This window comes from Lepus europaeus, chromosome 5, assembly GCF_033115175.1.
Source record: "Lepus europaeus isolate LE1 chromosome 5, mLepTim1.pri, whole genome shotgun sequence".
NCBI lineage: Eukaryota > Metazoa > Chordata > Mammalia > Lagomorpha > Leporidae > Lepus > Lepus europaeus.
The window spans coordinates 6,738,253-6,754,861 of record NC_084831.1 but is presented as its reverse complement, the minus strand read 5'-3'; the positions used below and the strand labels follow the sequence as shown (position 1 = coordinate 6,754,861).

At 43.7% G+C, this 16,609-nt stretch overlaps 1 protein-coding gene across 3 annotated transcripts in view; it reads right to left on the bottom strand.

Annotated features, from left to right (window-relative positions):
• Nucleotides 1-16,609, bottom strand: part of KIF1B (kinesin family member 1B) — a 169,177-nt gene that overhangs the window by 65,376 nt on the left and 87,192 nt on the right. For 2 of the 3 annotated variants that reach the window (XM_062190416.1, XM_062190414.1), the window contains exons 18-20: nucleotides 16,337-16,420; nucleotides 15,931-16,111; nucleotides 14,765-14,837 (exon numbers count right to left, since the gene is read on the bottom strand). In XM_062190416.1, the coding sequence (XP_062046400.1) occupies nucleotides 14,765-14,837; nucleotides 15,931-16,111; nucleotides 16,337-16,420 (338 nt within the window). Of the gene's footprint in view, nucleotides 1-3,763; nucleotides 8,463-14,764; nucleotides 14,838-15,930; nucleotides 16,112-16,336; nucleotides 16,421-16,609 lie in introns of those variants that run through there. The other variant, XM_062190415.1, reaches the window with a different exon arrangement.

Genomic DNA, 16,609 nt, shown 5'->3' with positions numbered 1-16,609 from the left:
CCCATGAGTGCTGGTTCACGTCCAGGATGCTCCACTTCCAATCCGGCTCACTGTTAATGTGCCTGGGAAAGCAGTGGAGGATGGCCCAAGTCCTTGGGCCCCTCCACCCTTGTGGGAGACCCAGAAGAAGCTCCTGGCTCATGGCTTCAGAATGGCTGGCTCCAGCTGTTGTGGCCATTTGGGGAGTGAACCAGTGGATGGAAGATCTAACACTTTCAAATAAATAAATCTTTTTTTTTTTTTTTTAAAGTGACTACCTTCCATCTACTAGATTAGGGGTCGGCAATCTACTGCCTGCAGACTGGATCCAGCCACCACGTAGCTTTGTAAATATAGTTGATTGGAACACAGCCAATAACGGTGGAGTTGAATGGTTGTAACAGAAACCACGTGGCCTGCAAAGCCTAGTATTTACTTTCTAGCCTTTTACAGAAAACTGTCAACCCCAGGTCCTGACCAATGGTTCTCAACGGTGGCTGCTGGGCCAACAGCATCAATATCACTTGGGAACTTATCAGAGATAAAATTATTAGGTCTCACCCCAGATCTAGTGAATCAGAAACTCTGGGGGTGGGCCCAACAGTCTGATTTCTCACAAGACCTCTAGGGGATTCCAATGCAAATTGCAGTTTGAGAACCACTCTTCTGGGTTCTAGGCAGGTAGGTGATGAAAGGGAACAAGACAGTTAAGGTATTATTCCAGGTAAGTTTACATTCTCACAGAAGAACCAACCAAGTGCATACATAAGATAATTACAAGTTATGATTATTAAAACAATGAGAGGGGCACATGAGCTCAGCTCTGGAAGAGGACTCAAGCATGATGGGAAAGAATTCCAGTCTTCAGGAAGTACAAGAGCCCTGCTGTGGAAATGAACTTCGCAGTTTCTGGGCACAAAGGCCAGAGTGTCTACAGTGTGAGTGTTAAGATACAGTCTGAGATGCAGGCAAGCAGCCAAAACAGGGCAGCCTTGCAGTCTACCCTAAGATCCAGGTTTATAAGTTAGTGGGAAGCCCTGAGGCCATTGATAGGATGTGATTTATGTTTTTAAAAGACGCTGCTGGTTGCTAGGCAGTTAATGGATGACAGGGTCAAGGATAGAAGCAAAGAGATAAATGAGGCTACTGCAGCACTGCAATTGAGATGATGGGGGCAGAATCGGGGCATGGTGAGGTGGTGACATGAAAGGTAAAATCAGTGTCACTCTTCTGGGTTTTCTGGGTAGGCTGTTTTTGACATTAGAGTCTTGGCTCTTAATGGCAGATTATAATCAGCAAGCCAACAGGTGGGGAAGGAGATAGCCACATTCAAGATGACAAAGAGTTCTTGTCAACACCCAAATGGGCTCCTCACCACCAGCAGCAGACTGTGTGGTCCCACAGCACTCACTCTAAGATCCCTGAATCAAGACCTGTGGTCTTGTTTACTTCACTTTCCAGCAAGGACCCAAGCAAGAACCTTCCCTGTATACAGCCAGCCTGTCCTACCCACAAAGAAATTCATTGACTCCACCTCCCAACAGTCTATGAGGTCATTCCCTCTTCTCATTTCTCCCCACCCTCGTTTGGAAAAGCAGTGTTTCCCATTAGTTTCCTAGAGGAACCTTCCAACTGGCACACCTGGCTCTGAATTTGCCTCTGTGCAACCCAGCCTCTGTACTTACTCTGGGCAAAGTGAATTTTCTACAAGGTGAACATCACAATGCCATCTCCCCATTTAAAATCTTCTGGTAGCTTTGTATCACACTCAAGATAAAATCCCAGCTCCATAGCCTGTCATGATCAGGTCTTTGTTCTCCAACTCATCTCTTACTGCCCCCTTTCCCAACCATCTGAGGTTCCAACACCCGCCCCAAGTTACTCACCGCCCCCTGTCCCCGGCAGGCTGCCCTCCTCCCCCTGCTATTCTTCACTTGGATGCATTCCCAATTGGACTTTGGAACTCCGGTTTTGGCTCCAGGTTTCCTCTTTCAAAAATCTTCTCCCACTCTCCCTCCCTCAGATGTGTGGGACTCTCACCTTGTTCATGCAGCCATCCCTGCACAAACTGCACTGCATTAGGATGGTCCCTATCCCCCTATAAGTGGTAGGGCCTTGGCAACTTTTCACTAGTGTCTCTAATGGCAGAGAAACAAGTACCTGAAGGGAAAGGTTATGAAACCTCACAAGGACAAAATCAAGCACAGTTTTCTCTAAAGTCCCACATTTTTTTTTTTCCAGGCAGAGTTAGATAGTAAGAGAGAGAGAGTTATAGACAGTGAGAGAGAGAGACAGAGAGAAAGGTCTTCCTTCTGTTGGTTCACTCCCCTAATGGCCGCTACGGCCAGCGCTGCGCCGATCCGAAGCCAGGAGCCGGGTGCTTCCTCCTGGTCTCCTGTGCGGGTGCAGGGAACCAAGCACCTGGGCCATCCTCCAATGCCCTCCCGGGCCACAGCAGAGAGCTGGACTGGAAGAGGAGCAACCAGGACTAGTACCCGGGGTGCTGGCAGAGGATTAGCCAAGTGAGCCATGGCGCCGGCCCCAAATTCATATTAAAGATTCATGCAGATTTTGTATTCTACTACTACGATGTATGACTGCACTGTTTTCCAATATAAAAAATGATGTCCGGGCCAGCATTGTGGCGTAGCGGGCCAAAGCCAACCTGTGACACCAGCATCCCATACGGGAGCCAGTTTGAGTCTAGGCTGCCCCACTGCTAATCCAGCTCTCTGCTAATGTGCCTGAGAAAGTAACAGGATGGACCAAGTGCTTGGGCCTCTGGACATGGGAGACTCAGAAGAAGCCCCTGGCTTTGGCCTGGCCCAGCCCTGGCCATTTTGGCTATTTGGGGAGTGAACCAACAGATGGAAGATCTCTCTCTCTCTGTGTCTCTTCCTCTCTGTAACTATTTCAAATAAATAAATAAATCTTTAAAAAAAAAGAAAAAAATGATGTCAGGCCCACATTTTCAATGAGACCACGACTCTACTCTACTTCCTGTTTCCTCCCCAAGGTACCACCAAGTACTGTGGGTGGAGAAAAGCAGAGCTTACAAGGGAGGAAAGAGGAAACTACATAGAGTTACTCAAAGCTTTTTAGAAATTCAGTTTCGGCGCTGGTGCTATGGCACAGTGAGCTGAACCACCACTGGAGACACTGGCATCCCCTACTGGAGCACCAGTTCAAGTTCCAGCTACACTGCTTCTAGTCTGGCTTCCTGCTAATGTGCCTTGGAGGGCAGCAAAAGATGGCCCAGATACTCGGGTCCTTGCCACCCAGGCTGGGGACCAGGATGGAGTTCCTAGTTCCTGGTTTTGGCCTGGCTCAGATATGACTGTGTGGCCATGAACTAGCAGATGGAAGATTCGTGTGTGTGTGTGTGTGTGTCTCCCTCTCTGCCATTCTGCCTTTCAAATAAATAAATAAATAAATCTTAAAAGAAAAAAAGATTTAGTTTATATCCATGTAACAAGACCATACAACAATAAAAAACGCAGTTTAAGGTAAACTCAAAGAAATCAGAAGGTGATAGCCTTATTTATTTTATGAGAAAAGGTTTTATTTAAGTGAAATGTAGCACAAAGTAGAGCGTAAAGATTCCATTTAAGATAGGATTTAAAGAGGGCAGCAGAAGTCTTAATAAAGTTCATGTGGAAGTATATTTTTAAAAACTTTGACTTGCGATCATCTTCTGGTGAAAAGCAGCAAATGCAGGCCAGGGCTAGTGGCATCGCCTTGTTTCACTCTTCCCTCCTCCCACATACTGAGAGAAATCACACTCTTAAAAGATGACTTCGACTTTTATTGAATGAGGACTTTATTTTTTAACATTATAAACTAACTCTCACTTTCTGAAAAGGCAGATCTTATATCCAAAGACAATCTCTAAGCATTCTGTTTAAGAATTTGAGGAAAAAATCCGCAGTTCATTATCAAGAATCACAAGTTCTTTTACAGTAATTGTGGGAAGAAAACCAACATTTCACAACCTAAAATGTTCAAACGAAGCACACCTGGAGCATATATTAAAACCTGGGAAACAGGACATGAGCGGGACAGTTATGAAGATCGCCCACAACAATTTGGGTTCTAACAAATGCATGGCTTGCACTGCTCCTAAGGAGGCTTCTTATTTAAAGTATACCAGGACACAGGCAGCTTCCCCTCCTCCCAGTCTTTTGCACAATTCACTAAGGCAAGTCTATAAAGGACCAGTAAGGCACAGGGGTACAGCAGCTGACCCTTGGAAGTCTATGCAACTTCCTGTAGTCTGATGGCCTTTAATACGGACATCAGTGTGACAAACTCAGAGTTTTGTTTTTTCCGATATCAACCTGCATCGAAAGCACAAAAGGTCACTTCAAGTCACTTCAGTGTTATAAACAATTCCCATTTATTGCATTACCAGTGAAAGGAGAAACAATTCACTGTGCTACAAAGAATTAGAAGCAAGAATAAACAAAAAGCCCTTTGGTTTAGACTAATTAGATAAACAGAACTGTCTTTAACTCTCCAAGGACTACCGTTTGGTTTGTGAAACTACATCAATTAATTAGGACTTTTTCAATAGCATAAATGCTTTTTCTTTCCCCTTTCACTATAACAGTGAATAATAGCTAGGAATACCTAAACAATGTGATAATGGTTTAATGACGACCATTTCTCTCTGGCCTTGTAGTTTTTAAGATTAGGGAGAGTTATCATCAAATTAAAAAAGCAGCAGCAATCTGGGCTATATACCAGGAGCTCACAAAAGCATGAAGCTAGTTACTGAGTCAAGGAAGCAATGTTATTTTCCAGGACAAAGCGCCTTGCTCTGAAATGCACGAGAGGAACCTCCACAGCAGTCGTCTATGGAACTGAGATCCTCTATGAAAGTGAGGGGCCTGGATTAGCAGAGGAAGCACAAACACAAACCCAACTCTCTGGAATATCACCGTGGGCATCGTCCTTCCCACAACCCGCGTCTGTGAATGACAACAGTATGTAAGTTTCCCTTCCACAGTGTCACCTGATCATCACTGGTGTAGAGTAATTCACTGCCACTGTGTAGTGGGAGAGGGAGGTGCCTGTCCATAACAAGGTTAAAAGACCACCACAAAAATGACAATATATAGGCCTCGCCTTCTATATCTCAAGTCAGGGAAATGACAGATCACGTGAGCTATGGAGCTGAAAGCTCAGTAACTGTTAACTTTAATATTAGAAAATGAATTCTTTTTTGGCAAGAGGGAACTTCCAGTTAGCACAGTTACGTCTAAAGAGGAAAAAAGGGCAGCAGAGTTTCACGCAAGACGCACTGAAGTGACGAATCTGAAGTAGCTTCCACGTACACTCACCCCGCACAAGCAACGCTCACTCAGTCCACAGCGCCTGAAAACCTCAGCTGCACAGTGGAGCTGTTCTGCTAAGGAAGCAAACTAGCCCTTCCCTCCCACCCCCCACCAAGCTCCTCTCTTTTTAAGGGGGAAAAAAGTTAATAGGAAGCCATTTTCTGTGCATTAAGAAAGCATCTTCTTAAAAGCAAAGAAAAAATACTATGATTAAAAATAATGTGTTCTATTAAAGCATAGTGCCCACACACAAAGGGAAAAAAAACACCACATGAGGCTTCCTTGAACGCTGCTCCTGCTATGGTGGCTGCATTGTCTCACACCATTCGGAAGACAAGTGTTTGACAGAGGATTTCGTGTAATTTAGGAATCTCTTCAACAACATGAAGTCAGGCAACCTCAGACACCTCTGGCTCTTCACACTGTCTCTCAGAAAAAGCTTCTGACAAGTTCAAGAGATGAAGAAGGGTGTAGAAAACTATTCTTTGCTTCCCATTATAATCCGTCTTTTTTGTGGAATCTCCAGTGAGGCGAACTGAGACCATAACACAGCAAAATGAGGTAATGAAAAAATGAATGTTCATCAGGACTTCTCTCGCCTGCTTGAGTATCTGCAAGCACTACTACTGTTAACCAAGCAATAGTTTATCAGGCATCATCTTCTTCATTCCAAACCCAAAGTTAACGTTTATTACTTCATTATTCCATCCACTATTGCAAAAAGAAGCACAGAGCCATACACTCTTCTCTTCGTGGCCCTCCTCTTCCTTCACCACCAAATACACTCCATATAAGCTGACACACATCGCTCAGCACACACAAGGCTTCTGCTGGTATTTCTGTTGGCATGATTTTGGCAAATAGTTCGTGTGTGTGTGTGTGTGTGTGTCAAATGATACATTAAACTTCAAAATGAAAACCACAAACAGAAACTTTGACACAGTGCCAATTTAAAGACTTCCGTATTATGACAAATTTCATATATATTCTGATACATTCAAAAGAAAAAAAAACTGTTGGTTCAGTTCAAAGCAAAATATCATATAAAAAGGTGTGGAAGGTCTGTGGAAGATGCAAAGCTACGCAGTATAAAATCTGTCCGACGACATCCAATTTTGGCTTCTGAAAATTCCCATCATATTCAAGAGAGGAACAGACATGGATGGGAAATCCAAAGCTGTCTCCACACAGCTGTATGTTACTATTTTTAAACCAATTTCTAAAATTTGTGGGGAATAATAGACATTTACTTCTACAGCTCAACTTCCCCTTTTAAGTGTCTGCATAACTAACAGGGCAGGTCTTTCTGGATATAAGATCGGAGTTTACAGAACTATAAAACATAACCAACTTACACCAAAACAAGACAAGTCAGTGTAAGTGAGTATATTCATTATCTAGGCACCCAGAGAGGAGGAAGGTCTCAGAAAAATAAAGGAGGTTTCAATGTTTTCTCCAAAATTCCAGAAACTGCCCGTTTATACAAGCAAAAGGGAGGCGTTGAACCATTTACCAGTGTTTTATGCTTTAACAATATAAAACCAGTTAATATCTGCAGAAAGACAACATTAAAACCATAATGCAAATAGTAAGAACTAAAGGTCAAGGGTAGAACCAACTCCAATCATAAAGTAACATTGCCTGTTTCTACCACCATGATTTCAAGTGTATCCAGTAACTTATTCATACTGTGGTTTCTCGGCCAGCCTTGAGATTGGGTGCTGAGAACTGTCTCCTCATCCGTGGAGGGGTCACAAACTGGCTACAGTGGTTGGGTCGGTCAGTCTGCTTCGGGCTGCAGTCGGCCGCACTGCCCTCCGGCTGCCCTCCAGTGTTGTAACTGCTGTAGGACTGGCGGTGCTGATGGATATGACGCTTTGCCTGGAAAGTCTGCAGAGCGGCGCTGGGGTGACTCTGGGAGCTTGGGGGTTCTGCTGAGGCTGGTGCTTGGCAGCCTGTGCTTTTCGGTTGGCCGTTGTTGAGAGAATTGCTCCTCCAGCGTAACTGAGGTGGCTGCTGCTGGTTACTGACGTGCTGCTTGCTAACCTGGATGTGGCCCTGAGAGCCCCCGGGTAACTGGAGATCCTTAGAAACCGCTCTACCCCCCTTTTCTTGGCTCTCTTCTTTGTTTCCTTTCCTTCCATCCTCCTCTTTGGGAATTCTAAGCTCTATAACCTCATCTTCTGTTATGATGATGTGTGTCCCAGGACTCCAAGAGTTTCTGTGCTTAGGGTTGCTCTTAAAGGGGAAGCGGGGTTTCCGGTTCTCAGGAGGGATGAACCTGTGAGGCACATTCTGCCGACGAAGCTGCTTCGTGATCTCCTGCTGCTGCAGGTTCTTAAACCGAATCTGCTCCTGCCTCATCCAACGCAGACGTCCACGTCTAAACGCTGGATCCCCATTCATCAGCTGGGAGACACGTTCTTCTTTCCCAAGCTCCCCGCTGTCTCGACTTGCGCCGTTCTCGGAGGCGCTGCCAACACCAGCACCCGCGGGCTCCTTGGCTTTGTGGTTTCCTTGGCTTTTCTGTTCCTGAGATCCAATCAGTGGCAGGACTTTCTCCATTTTCAGCATTTTGTTCCTTAAGACTTTTATCTCTTCGTCTTTCATGTTATTTTGTTTCTTGACTTCTTGCAAAATATCTTCCAGCTTGTCTATGTGCACCTTGAGGTCATCTACATCAGTTCCACCTTTACCACTGGCCATCATGTCTTCAATCTTCTCATCCCCAACACCGACAGTGTCCCACACATCCCTGGCCACTGCCCTCCAGGAGTCCCGCTCATTGGGGTCTTTCTTCCCATACATGGCACACAGCTCTTTCATCTTCACAATGGCCAGTGCTTCAATCTCCTGCCGACTGTGCCTAAAATCATTGAGTGCTACCTCATAGCAAATCTCTTTCACGGCCTGAATCTTAAGATCTGAGATTGTGACCCACTTGGAATCTTTACTCAGGCGCCTTCTCTGGGGGATCTGATACATTTTAATTGGCTCCCGTTTCTTCCCACTGCTGGGGAGGCCACACTTTTTAACAATGGTCTGCAGCTTGCTGGGAGGCAGCTTTTCTCTCAGAGAAGTAATCAGTTTCCAGCTCTCTTCACAGGACCTCTTGTCAGAATCATCCCCGCTATCAGAATCCGCGTCCTTTGGAAAAACAAAATCAAAAAATGGCCCCAAAATAACCAAAATTAAAATGCAAAAAAGGAAAATCAAATTGAAGAAAAAGCAAGCAAAAAAGTTTAACCAAATTTAAAAACAAAACAAAAAACTAAAAGCAAAGCAAAAAAGCAAAGGCAAAAACCCTAAATGATGTGGAAGTCTAATAAGACATATGTATGTAAATACAACTGATTACTGTTTATATAAAGATTTGGTCATTTGGTATCTCTAATTCAAATTTCCACTTTCTAGCTTAAGTGATGAAATCTGCAACCAAATTTCTTGAGGACTGACACAGGGAATGATTTCTCACTCCTGGGTCACAGAAAATTAACAAGATGGTGTGGCACAATATCTCCACTATCTCAAGGAAAAGCAAGTAAAACCCACGACCCACACATGCTGAGGACCCACGCAGCCACTTCCCCACATTTGCCTTGGTTATTGCTGTTGCTTCCTCCAGAATTCCTTTCCCCCAGGAGTGAGCACAGATGCCATACAAGAGGTGACGAGCAGGCAGGTTAACAAAGGTTAGTGAGGCTGTAGGACGCCAAGTTTGGTTTAGCTTTACTAAAAAGAGCAGCCCTAGAAGAAGTTAGACGAGAAAGTAGAAAAAGCAGCAGTCAAACAGGGATGACGTTAAAAGTACTAAGAATCCCTATTAAAGGCCATGTGAGGTTCTTATCATCCAAATTTGTTTCTGGTAAGACAAGTGGGTTTTCAAACTAGTCTTTCCATAAACAGACACTGAATTTGTTAGTTCCTTCTGTCCTGTTAAGTCACTCCATTTCACTTGTACAATGAAAAGTTTGTTACCCCAGAGAAAATAAAATGAAAGCACAAAAAAGGGATCGTTATAGTGAGTCTGGTTTACTTCTTATTTTTTCAAACACTTAAACCAATAAATACCTCACCTCCAAATTTTTGAGAAAAAAATTACCAAAACAAAATTAATCTAGGCAAATACACTTCTATTAAGCATAATTTAAAATGCCCCAAGTAATACCATATTTTAATAAATATACCTTAGAGAGGTTTTCTATCTAGAAAATCTATGGCGTTTCTGGCAAGTAAAGAATAGCACTTCTAAGTGACATCTCTTCCAACAAACACATAAAACACAAACATTATATAAGTATTTTGCTTGTGTAAAATGGATCCACCTAAATGTACCTCTCCAGTTGTCTGTCTTTGCACCATTACTTCAGCCTCAACTGCAGCCTGACTTCACTAAAGTGTTGTTTCAAACGGTACCTGGGTAATGACCAATTGCTCTTAACTAACACAGGCAAAGCTACATGAAAACAAGGTGGGTTTAGAATCCATATAATAGGACTAGGCAGAGTTTCCATTCAGGAAATAAAAGTTGCTGGGAAAAGAAAATAACTGATTGGATGAGCAGTTCAAGATAGCCTAATAAAAGACAACACTGCTATTTGTAGTCTTGGTTGCAATTACCAAAAATATCTCCTGTAAAGGGTTTTCCAGCCCCCACCCCCATCTTTTTAAAAGGAATTGAAACTGATAACTAATATTTTGCTATGTTGACTGTATACATAGCTATATTCTAGGGAACCATAAAACAAAAAAACTTTAACAATACTGATACTACTATGGCCTCTGAATTTCAACATGTTGCTACATGGGTAAAGCTGCTGCCTACAATGCGGGGACCTCGCACAGGTGCAGGTTCATGTCCCAGCTGTTCCACTTCCAATGTAGCTCCCTGCTAGGCTGGGAAAAGCAGTGGAAGATGGCCCAAATATCTGGACCCTTGCTATCCACCTGGGAGGCCAGGATGCAGCTACTGGCTCCAGGCTTCTGCTTGGCCATTAGAGCCATCTGAAGAGTGAGCCAGCAGATGGAAGATAACTAGAAGACGTCTCTCTGTCTCTCTCTCTCTCTTTGTAACTCAGACTTTCAAATAAATAAATAAATAAATCTTTTAAAAAGAGATGTTGCAGAGTGGACAGTGAGAGAGAGAGACAGAGAGAAAGGTCTTCCTTTACTGTTGGTTCACCCCCCAATGGCCGCTACGGCTGGTGCACCACGCTGATCCGAAGCCAAGAGCCAGGTGCTTCTCCTGGTCTCCCATGCGGGTGCAGGGCCCAAGGACTTGGGCCATCCTCCACTGCACTCCCGGGCCACAGCAGAGAGCTGGCCTGGAAGAGGGGCAACCGGGACAGAATCCGGTGCCCCGACCAGGATTAGAACCCGGTGTGCCGGTGCTGCAGGCGGAGGATTAGCCTATTGAGCCACAGCACCAGCCAAGATGTTATTATTGAAATATATTATTTTTAATGGCCTTAAAATAAATAGGTACTAAGCCCATTTATAACCTCTGCTGATTTAAAAACTTGGCAACAAAGGCTGGCACTGTGGCGTTGTGGGTAAAGCCACCGCCTGCAGTGTTGGCATCTCATATGGCTCTGGCTTGAGACCTGGCTGCTCTACTCCTGATCCAGCTCCCTGCTATGGCCTAGGAAAGCAGCAGATGGACCTTGGGCCCTTGCACCCATGTGGGAAGACCTGGAGGAAGCTTCTAGATCCTGGCTTCGGATCAGTGCAGCTCTGGCCATTGCAGCCATTTGGGGAGTGAACCAGTGGATGGAAGATCTCTCTCTCTGACTCTCCTTCTCTCTCTGTGTAACTCTGACTTTCAAATAAATCTTTAAAAACACTTGGCAACAAAGAACAGATAAAGCTGAATGTACATACTATACTATTTTTCTTTTCAGTTCTTTTAGTTTTAAAAACTGGAATGGCTAATTTTAAGTGATACAAGATGACATTAATAAACACTAGAGAAAAAAGTATGTCTGACTCCTGAAAAAGTTTTTTTTGCAAACATGTTTAAGCTGAGTCTTTGGAAGAATAACAGAAAACCTGTCTGATTCTTGCCACATAACTGACAACTATCATTTCTTTTCCCCTTAAAATTGTTTATGGATCAAACTAATATTGCTTAATTTAGGAAATGATATTCTAGGCATTGTCTGAATATCATGCTTGAAAGACTAAAGTTACAGATTTAAACATAAAAAAGAGAATATAAATAAAGCCAAAGGAATTCAAATAAAATCAAGTAGGCATAATTTTCTTTCTTTCTAAAATACTGCTATGGTCACTCTGCAGAAAATGTCCTCTTTACAAAAGTTCAAATGCTACCACCCTATTGCATACTGACAAAACTAAAACTCTGTATACAAAAGTTTATGTGCCAAGATGTACACATCATCTCATATCAAAATATTTTTTAGAAATATTTCTATTCATTTATTACAAGGTCAGAAAGCCTACTTAGTTCTGGCCAGTTCACATGGCACTAAATGATATTTCTGTTTTCATTAAACACCAGATGCAAAATGGGCTTCCTGAAAGGACTCTGCAAGAGCTATGCAAGGGACAGAAGATTCCAGACCCAGCGCAGAAAGTGACCAAGAAGGGTCAGGGGCACGACAGGGCACTAGCGATGAGGGAACGGTGCTCAGCAACGTAAAAATGTGACGCATCTGAGGAACTATCACAACAGAAGATGTGTTAGTCTGAATGCTGTTTTAAATTATGTCAACCATGCATAAAGATTACATATAGTAAGTATCAAATATCTAGTAAATGACTTTCTATCTTCTCAATGCTTACTTGTTTTGCATTAGAAGTATCTCTGTTGGTTGACAGATATAGGGTCATAAAAATACATTTTCCATTCTATATTGTTACTGGTAGATATCCTCTAAGCCAAAGTGTCAGAAATCAGTTCCTCTTAAGATCAAGAAAGTTAAAAAGAACAGACACCCGGACTCTGGGAAGGAAAGCAACTTCCTTGCTTTAAAGAGCTAGTTTGGGGGTGGGTGCTTTGACGTAGCAAGCAGGTTAAGCCTCCTGCTTGCAACAGTGGCATCCCATATAGGCACCAGTTTGAGTCCCGGCTGTCCCACTTCCTCTTTTTTTTTTTTTTTAATATTTATTTATTTGAAAGGCAGTTACATAGGGAGGGAGGGAGGGAGGGAGGGAGACAGAAAGTCTTCCACCAGCTAGTTCATCCCCAGATGTCCCCAATGACTGGAGCTTCATGGATGCAAAGTCAGGAACTTCCTCAGGGTCTGCCAGGAGGGTGCAGGGGCCCAAGGACTCAGAAAGCAGCAGAGGGTGGCCCAAGCACTTGGGTTCCTACATCCACAGGAAACCTGGAAGAAGCTTCAGCCTCCTGCCTTTGGCATGGCACAGCCCAGCCACTGTGGCCACCTGAGGGAGTGAACCAGCGATGGAAGATTCTGATGCATTCTCACGCACGCGCTCTCTTCCTTCCCCCTTCCCTCCCTCCCTCCCTCCCCCCTTCCCTCCCTCCCTCTCTCTCTCCTCTCTCCCCTCTCTGTAACCTTTTCAAATAAATAAAAAATAAATCTTTAAAAATAAAGAACTAGCTTGTTTTCACACACAGAGCAGTGACAATCAGAACCTGATTACTGCAGACTGTGTGAGTCCCCTAGACACCACATGTGACCTAGAGACATTTACTTGTCCTTTATTTAATGGTCAGCTTCTTTTTCTAGGCATTACTATTCTTCCATTTCTAGTTACTCAAAGTGTGGTCTCAAGACCAGCAGTACTGGCATCCCCTGGGAACTTTCTAGAAACACAGAATCTCATGTCCCACCACAGACCTCCAGGGGCACAGGCAGTTAAAAAGCAGTGCTCTGACGGGCAGAACAGCAAACCCACTCAGAAGACCTGAGTTTAAATCTCTGCTCTGTGATCTGTCACATGTTTACCAGTGGGCAAAGACAGCATTTTTTCAGTGTTGGTTTCTTCTATGGTGAACTGGAGGGAATATTACACATTTTACTCACATACACACCTACCCAAGAGGACTGTTCAGAAGATCAAATAAAGTGATGGATGTTAAAGCTCTTCGTAAATTATAAAGTACCATACAAATACCAGGCACTATTGTTAATAATAAATAGAGCTTAATTACACCTGTCCTCGTTTGATCTTTCACAGACCAAGAGAGGCATGTTATTAGGTTATACGACATGACGAAGATAAAAAGGCTCCTTCATGTGTCACAAACCTTTAAAGTGCCTAATCACATGGCAGCTAAATCTTTGTTTTCATTAAATGTTAAATGCCGAGTGGGTGTTCCGAGGAGTCCCTATGTGAAACACTACCATTATCTTGCCCCAAACACTTGATTTACTCTTACAGTCCACACTTTCTGAGGCTTTACTATAATTTCCAAGATAACAAACTAACTGGTTTAATTCACTGACAAGCCTGAGAACTATGGGTCCTGAAAGAGGCTGCTTTGGCTCAAGCTCTTGGCTTTTCTGGCCCATTTAGCAAAAGCCCTTTTCCAAAGCACAGAGCACAGCTGTGAGGCTGTAGTGCACACGCTGGATTTTCCGATAAAGGAAGAAGCCAGTGCCCTAGCTTTCTCCCTGTTGTCCCCTTATTTTAAAGACCATGGATCTACCGCAGGCACAGCATCCCAAAGGTTGGTTACACATTTTTCTTTTGAATTACATGAACGCAGAGATACTTCTTATGACCAGGCTTTGTCAACCAAAATTGGCTGGCTGTAAAAACCTAACTGATGGATCAATCTATTCATGAGATTCAGTTTTAGCAAACCTGGGAAAGCAGTCAGCGCCCCCACCCTTCTCCGTCCAGAGAAAGCAGCTTTCCCTCTTTGTCTGAGTACGCAACCCCCACTCCATGGTTACCACACATGCCAACGAGAGCCTCACTGAGAATTCAGACTCCATGCAGGGGGATAGAAAAGGATTAACATGCAACTGTGCAGCAACACTTTTAGACACAGTTTAACTTTAATAAAAAAAAGAAAAATCTGCCCAGCACAGGAACAATCCCCAAGTCAGCCCAAGAGCAGAGAATTAGTACTATCAGGTGATCAGAAACAAAACCAAGGCAAACTTCCACCAAATTCAATATTCAGCGTAATTATCATTGAACGAATCACCACTGATGCAAATTCAAAACCACCATCAGGAGGCAAAGGCTACCAGAAGAGCTTTTGCTATTTCCTCAAAAAGCACCTGGCTATGATAGAAATAGAAGGTTTGCCTTTAAGACATAAAAGGCACAAAACAGTGCCTCTATGGACAGCTGTTCAGACTGAGGCTACCAGGAGACTTAAATCCATTCTCCATTAAGAAGTAAAAGGATCGTGTGTGGTATCAATCACAGCCAATCAGCTGGGTGAAGCTACTGGAGTATCTACCCTTTTCCTAACCCTAGGGAGCAGATTCAGGATGGACTCCTACCAGTCTTTGCTGTTCCAAGAGGAGATCTGCTTCTTCCTTCTCCTTTTTGTATAGGATCTCCATTTCCTGTAGCCTAGAAGGAAAAAAAAGGAAATAATAAACTTTGAAACCACTGTATTGTTTCATGAAGCTACTACATATTTGGTAATTGTTAAGATTTATTTATTTTATTTGAAAGGAAGAGTTAAGGAGAAACAGAAGAGAAACAGACAGAGATAGAGATCTCCCATCCACTTTCCTAATGGCCATAACTGCCAGAGCTGGGCCAGTTCAAAGCCAAAACCCAGATACTTCCTCCAGGTCTCCTGTATGGGTGGCCATCTTCCATTGCTTTTCTAGATGCATTAGCAGGGAGCTGCACCAGACATTGAGCAGCCAAGACTTGAACTGGTGCCCATATGGGATGCTGGCAGTTCAGGCAGTGGCTTAACCAGCTACATCACAATGCCAGCCCCAGTACTACAGGTTTAAAAGAGAAATGCAGAGTCAACGTTGTGGCGCAGCAGGTTAAGCTGCCACTTGCAACACCTGCATCCCATATGAGTCCTGGTTGAGTCCCAGCTACCCCACTTCTGATCCAGCTCCCTGCTAATGTGCCTGGGAAAGCAGAAGAGAATGGTCCAAGTCCTTGGCCCCTGCCACCTGCATGGGAGACCTAGAAGGAGCACCTGGCTCTTGGCTTCAGCCTGGCCCAGCCCTGGTTGTTGAGGCCATTTGGGGAGTGAAATAGCAGATGGAAGATTTCTCTTTCTCTCCTTCTATCTCTGTAACTCTTTCAAACAAATAAATAAATACATCTTAAAAGAAAAGCAAAGAGGAGACAGAAGAGGGCCTTTGGCCTAGTGGTTAAGATGCCTGTGACCGCTATCCATCCTCGTGTCTAGGTCTGATATTCAGCTCTAGCTCCTGACTTCAGCTTCCGACTAATGAAGACCCTAAGAGGCAGCAACGTTAGCTCAAATATTTGGGTCCAGGGAGACCTGGATTGAGTTCCTGGCTGCTAGTTTCAGCCTGGCCCAGTCTTGGCAATGGAGGGGACTAAACCAGTGGATAGGGGGATGCTCTTGCTCTTTTTCATGCACACATGCTCATTCTCTCTGTGTCTCAAATAAAAAATGAATAAACAAGAAGAGGTAGCTGTGAGTCACACAATACTTGAGTATTACCTTTTCTCCATCTCCTGTTTCATATCAATTCCTTGTTTTTCCAGAAGTTCTCTCTGGGCAAATGTCCAGTCCACAGGCTCAGAGGGGGTCTCAGCAGAGGGAGTCTTCTCTCGTTCAGCCCGTGCTTGCTCCGGGTGGTTGAAACGAAAAACATGGTTTTTACCCATGATGATACGGTTTCCTAGCACCAAACAGAAATAGGGTTAAAAAAAAAAATCTTTTTAAATGCATAATATCTACTTTAATAACACCCCTTCCCTCACATAGAAAGACAGCTTTTGGAATTTTACAAGAATAAATTCTAATGCTGATTATCATTTCAGCCTTTAAACAGAATAAAAAATCAGAGCAGCTCACACAAGCCGGGTACGCACTGCTGAAGACTTCAAACTTCGCCCCATCTCACCTGAGCGCAGCTGGACAGGCTGGGCCACCCTCTTGCCATTGACGTAGGTTTCTGAGCGCTCACAGGGCTCCAAAGTCACGATAACTAAGAGGAACACAGACTGACATTATCCTCACAAGCCATAGCAGCTCACTCAGGATTCATGGTAATTAAATAGATTTTTGCAACTCATCCAGTGACTGAAGAATCCATAAAGGAATTCATTTTAGCATATCAGAACCAGTCCCAATATAAGAAGTTATCTGGGACTGTGGCTAAGAGAGTTTGATAAAC